The sequence below is a fragment of the Populus euphratica genome, unplaced genomic scaffold (assembly GCF_000495115.2).
Source record: "Populus euphratica unplaced genomic scaffold, PopEup_1.0 scaffold74.1, whole genome shotgun sequence".
NCBI classification, from domain to species: domain Eukaryota; kingdom Viridiplantae; phylum Streptophyta; class Magnoliopsida; order Malpighiales; family Salicaceae; genus Populus; species Populus euphratica.
This window is the reverse complement of record NW_011499954.1, coordinates 704,762-708,780: the sequence shown is the minus strand read 5'-3', so window position 1 is coordinate 708,780 and position 4,019 is coordinate 704,762. Positions and strand designations below refer to the sequence as shown.

The 4,019-nt window shown below is 35.4% G+C and overlaps 1 protein-coding gene across 1 annotated transcript; it reads left to right on the top strand.

Annotated features, from left to right (window-relative positions):
• The first annotated feature begins 886 nt into the window (after positions 1 to 886).
• LOC105138246 (ribosome biogenesis protein NSA2 homolog) lies at positions 887 to 3,712 on the top strand. The gene is made up of 9 exons (XM_011044296.1): positions 887 to 1,002; positions 1,093 to 1,212; positions 1,315 to 1,382; positions 2,014 to 2,122; positions 2,210 to 2,278; positions 2,428 to 2,485; positions 2,919 to 3,154; positions 3,283 to 3,334; positions 3,439 to 3,712. Exons 1-9 carry the CDS (start codon positions 1,000 to 1,002, stop codon positions 3,504 to 3,506), a joined length of 783 nt encoding a protein of 260 aa, XP_011042598.1. The 5' UTR covers positions 887 to 999; the 3' UTR covers positions 3,507 to 3,712.
• Positions 3,713 to 4,019: the final 307 nt, after the last annotated feature.

Genomic DNA, 4,019 nt, shown 5'->3' with positions numbered 1-4,019 from the left:
TAGTTTTTTTCATATCCTTTTTGTTTGTATTTTATTAACTTAAAAAAATATTTTCATCAATTTATATCGAAATCACTCCTATGTTACTCATGTGGCAAACAATTCTATCAAAATTAATTAGCAAAGGGGTATATTAGAGTTTAAATTTGGTACATCTTGATTTTGGATTTGTAGTATGAGTTTTCACCTTTTATTTAGTCAAATTCACTAAATGCTATGAACAATTTTTGTTCCAAGAGTATGTTTATTAAATCTTAAGATATTAATATTAAATTGTTTAATAATGTGTTAAACTAGTATGATTTTTATCACAGAATTTATAAAAGTTAATTCATACTTCATTGTAACATTACTTGTGTTAAAGTATTGCTAAATTTATTAAAATTGTATGCAAATAGTTTGAATTTATATATAAAGCTCAACTAGAATGTCTTTTTTTTTTTTAAATATATTTAACCTGAAATTAAGACTAAAAATCTATTTGGAATTGTAGCAATAATTATGATTTAAAGTGTTTTTTATTTAAAAATATATTAAAATTATATATTTTTTTATTTTTTTTAATTATTTTTAATATTAATATATTAAAATATAAAAAAAATTAATAAAAAATTTTAAAATTCAAGAAAACATGATTTACACTGAAGAGAGAATTCTTGCGTTGCTAAAAAGCTCCGGTAGAAAGAAAAGAAGGCCCCTGAATATGAGGACACTACCCTCAAAAGGCCCCTGGTAGGAACCATATTTTTTGACCCAGTTTGTAGCCCACTAAGTCCAAAACTACCAATATAGTTAAATGCCCAACTCAGCCCAACCAGACTCCATTCGGTTTAGCCCAAATATTCACCGACCCGATACATTGTCAGCTAGCTAGCACGGATCCACACTTTCTAAACCCCAAATTAGGGTTTCTCTCCCCTCCTTCTTCACACTCACTCGCACAAAAAAACAAAAGGGAAAAAGGAAAAACAGTCTTTGTAAACTCGAAGTGAAGGCACCATGGTTTGCCTCTGATAAGCTCATCTCTTCTGTGACTGATCAAGAATAGTTTAGTTTGATTTGATTTGACTTGACTTGATTTGATTTGTGTAGCCGCAAGGAGATTACATAGAGCTGCACAGGAAGAGGCATGGATACCGCCTCGATCATTTCGAGCGTAAGCGCAAGAAGGAGGCGCGTGAAGTCCACAAACACTCTGAGAGTGCCCAGAAGGTCCTCTTTGTCATTCACACCTTTTTCCTTTCTTGAATTTGCTGTTTCATGTTTGATTTTAATGTGACTGTTTTTGTTATTTTTGTGGTTGGATGAGAACAGGCTTTGGGTATTAAGGGAAAGATGATCGCCAAGAAAAATTATGCTGAGAAGGCTCTCATGAAGAAAACGTTAGTCTTTTCTTAATCATACTGATCAAATTGTTGGTAATTAAGTTTTGATTATACGAAACTAGTATGTTTCTATTATGTTCTTAGACATGAAGGTTAGTGGCAGCTTATTGGTGATGATGTGCTCTTCTTTTAGTTTTGAAATTTATTTTTTTACCGCGAATTGGAGAAATCTATTTTAATGTCTTAAGTTGTGTTTCATTTCTCATGATTTTTTAGCAGTTTCGCGTAGCTAGTCACGATTTACAGAGATTATGTCTGTGTGTGATTACTTGGTGGTGCCAAAGGTCAGAAGTAAATGCGGTGGTTATGTATTGGCTTTAGCTAGGGAATTTGATTTATAAGCTAAGAATCGGTTTTAAAGTTGTTGGCTTTATGTTTCAGAGTACTTCTCTCTCGCTATCCTTTCTTTTGCTGTTAAAAAAATTGTGTAAGTTTTGGTCGGAATACATGCAAAAGAGATGCATCCTCACAATTATATTTTCTTGTAAAATTGGGTTTTGCATATATTAGCTTGTGGTTATGCAGCATTGGGATGTCAACATTGTCTAGTTGCTTTTACATATTCTCTTCATGAAGCAAGCAGTTATTGCCAGTTATGCATGTGGATAATTCTGTATCATGTCAACAGATTGGCTATGCATGAGGAGTCAACATCTAGGCGCAAGGTGGATGATGATGTTCACGATGGAGCTGTTCCTGCCTATCTGTTGGATCGTGAAAACACTACACGAGCAAAGGTAATGCTTTTTGGCTGATATGACTATAAATCATCTCTCTTATTCTTACATGTTCGGAAATAAAATGTGACATGGTGCTATATGTAGATTCTTAGCAACAGTATAAAGCAAAAGAGGAAAGAGAAGGCTGGAAAATGGGAGGTCCCTCTACCTAAGGTAAGATGGAGTTCAAGTTTTCCTTTAGCATCTCCATCATCTGCCTCTCTGACTTATTCTCCATTATGAGTTATTGCTTGAATATGATGATTGCTCAACACTTTGAATGATTATTAGTGTCTCACTTGGAAGTCCTTTTCTTTCTTTAGGTGAGGCCTGTTGCAGAGGATGAGATGTTTAAAGTTATTAGATCTGGAAAACGGAAGAGTAAGCACTTTTCCAAATTTTCTCCGTTCATCATGAAGCACCTCTTAAATTCTTATTAGACAAATAGCATATACTCCTGAATTTGGATCCCATTCAAGTCAGCTTATGGTCAGTTAGGAATGTGGGTTGAACACCATTGGCTTGTTGATAAAAATAATTTGATACCTGAATTAAGGTAACATAAAATTCAGGGTGTGGTCAGTTAGGAAACTGGGGTGATAAACTATTAGCTCACAGATTAAAAAGAATAAGTATAGAAATCCTGACTTTGTACCCCACATTGTAATCTTTTTTTTACCCATCCATGAGGCTTGTGTTTATGTGCATGTACAAAAATAAATATTTTCATGTACATTTGAGGTTTTTTATTATGTTAAAACATCTGAGAGATGTTAGCCTAGAAATGACTTATTTTTTTGGCTTTCTTTTGCAGCCAAGCAGTGGAAGAGAATGGTCACAAAGGCCACATTTGTGGGACCAGGTTTTACAAGAAAACCTCCCAAGTATGAGCGTTTTATTCGTCCTACAGGGTTGCGATTTACTAAGGCGCATGTTACACACCCTGAACTCAAGTGCACCTTCAACCTTGAGATCATTGGAGTAAAGAAAAACCCTAATGGTCCTACTTACACATCTCTCGGTGTGATTACTAAGGGAACTATCATTGAGGTAAATACCTCTTCCCCCCGCTTCTCTCTCAAATACCAATTTATCTCCGTGAGCCTGAGCCTGTTATGTAGTTATATTTCTTGTTTGGCGTTGCCTGATCACTTATTTCTCATCATTTCAAATTTCAGGTGAATGTCAGTGAATTAGGTCTTGTCACACCAGCTGGTAAAGTTGTTTGGGGTAAGTCTGGCCGGCCAAACTTGGTTTCAATGCTGATAATGTTTCAACTATAATCGCACCTTTCAATTGCTTTGCTAATTTGGCTTTCTATGGGGTTGATGCAGGGAAATACGCTCAAGTAACAAATAACCCGGAGAATGACGGATGTATAAATGCGGTTCTACTTGTTTAGGAGATCAATAATAAAACAGAAAGAACTGTCGTTGAAGGAAACTTCTAACTTATTTTTTCCTGACACCCAAACGCATTGCTTCATATTTTTTTGTAGTTGATCCCCCATTTTGTCCCTTCGTGTTGATTTAAGCGTTCTTTGTAACATGGAATTCATAACCCCCGTGGTATTCCAATTTTGCATCAGATTACTGAGTATTACCCTTCTTCTTGGTGGTTTATTATATTTTGATTAGTTTTCTGGTTGGGTTTGCTAGTAAGCAAGGCCATTGTTTTGAACGTTAAACAGATTAGTCATCTCTGCAGAAAGGGAGCAGTGAGAAGCGAGCTTATCATGCACCTGCATGATGCATTTGGGGCTCGTGGAACATGGCCACAGGTCTATCAAACTGTTTAAACCCTCGGTGCTCAACAATGAACATTCTTTAATGGATGGGTCGATATTTTTATTCATCACCAGCCTAGCTTGTTACAACAAAGACGGGGCGGTGTCGATAATAACCAATTTAAATGC

Excerpts from the sequence above, each read along its gene's own strand:
- LOC105138246 (XM_011044296.1), top strand. Across the intron at positions 1,213-1,314 it reads ACTCTGAGAGTGCCCAGAAG|GCTTTGGGTATTAAGGGAAA; the intron begins GTCCTCTTTGTC and ends GGATGAGAACAG. Across the intron at positions 2,123-2,209 it reads AAAACACTACACGAGCAAAG|ATTCTTAGCAACAGTATAAA; the intron begins GTAATGCTTTTT and ends TGCTATATGTAG.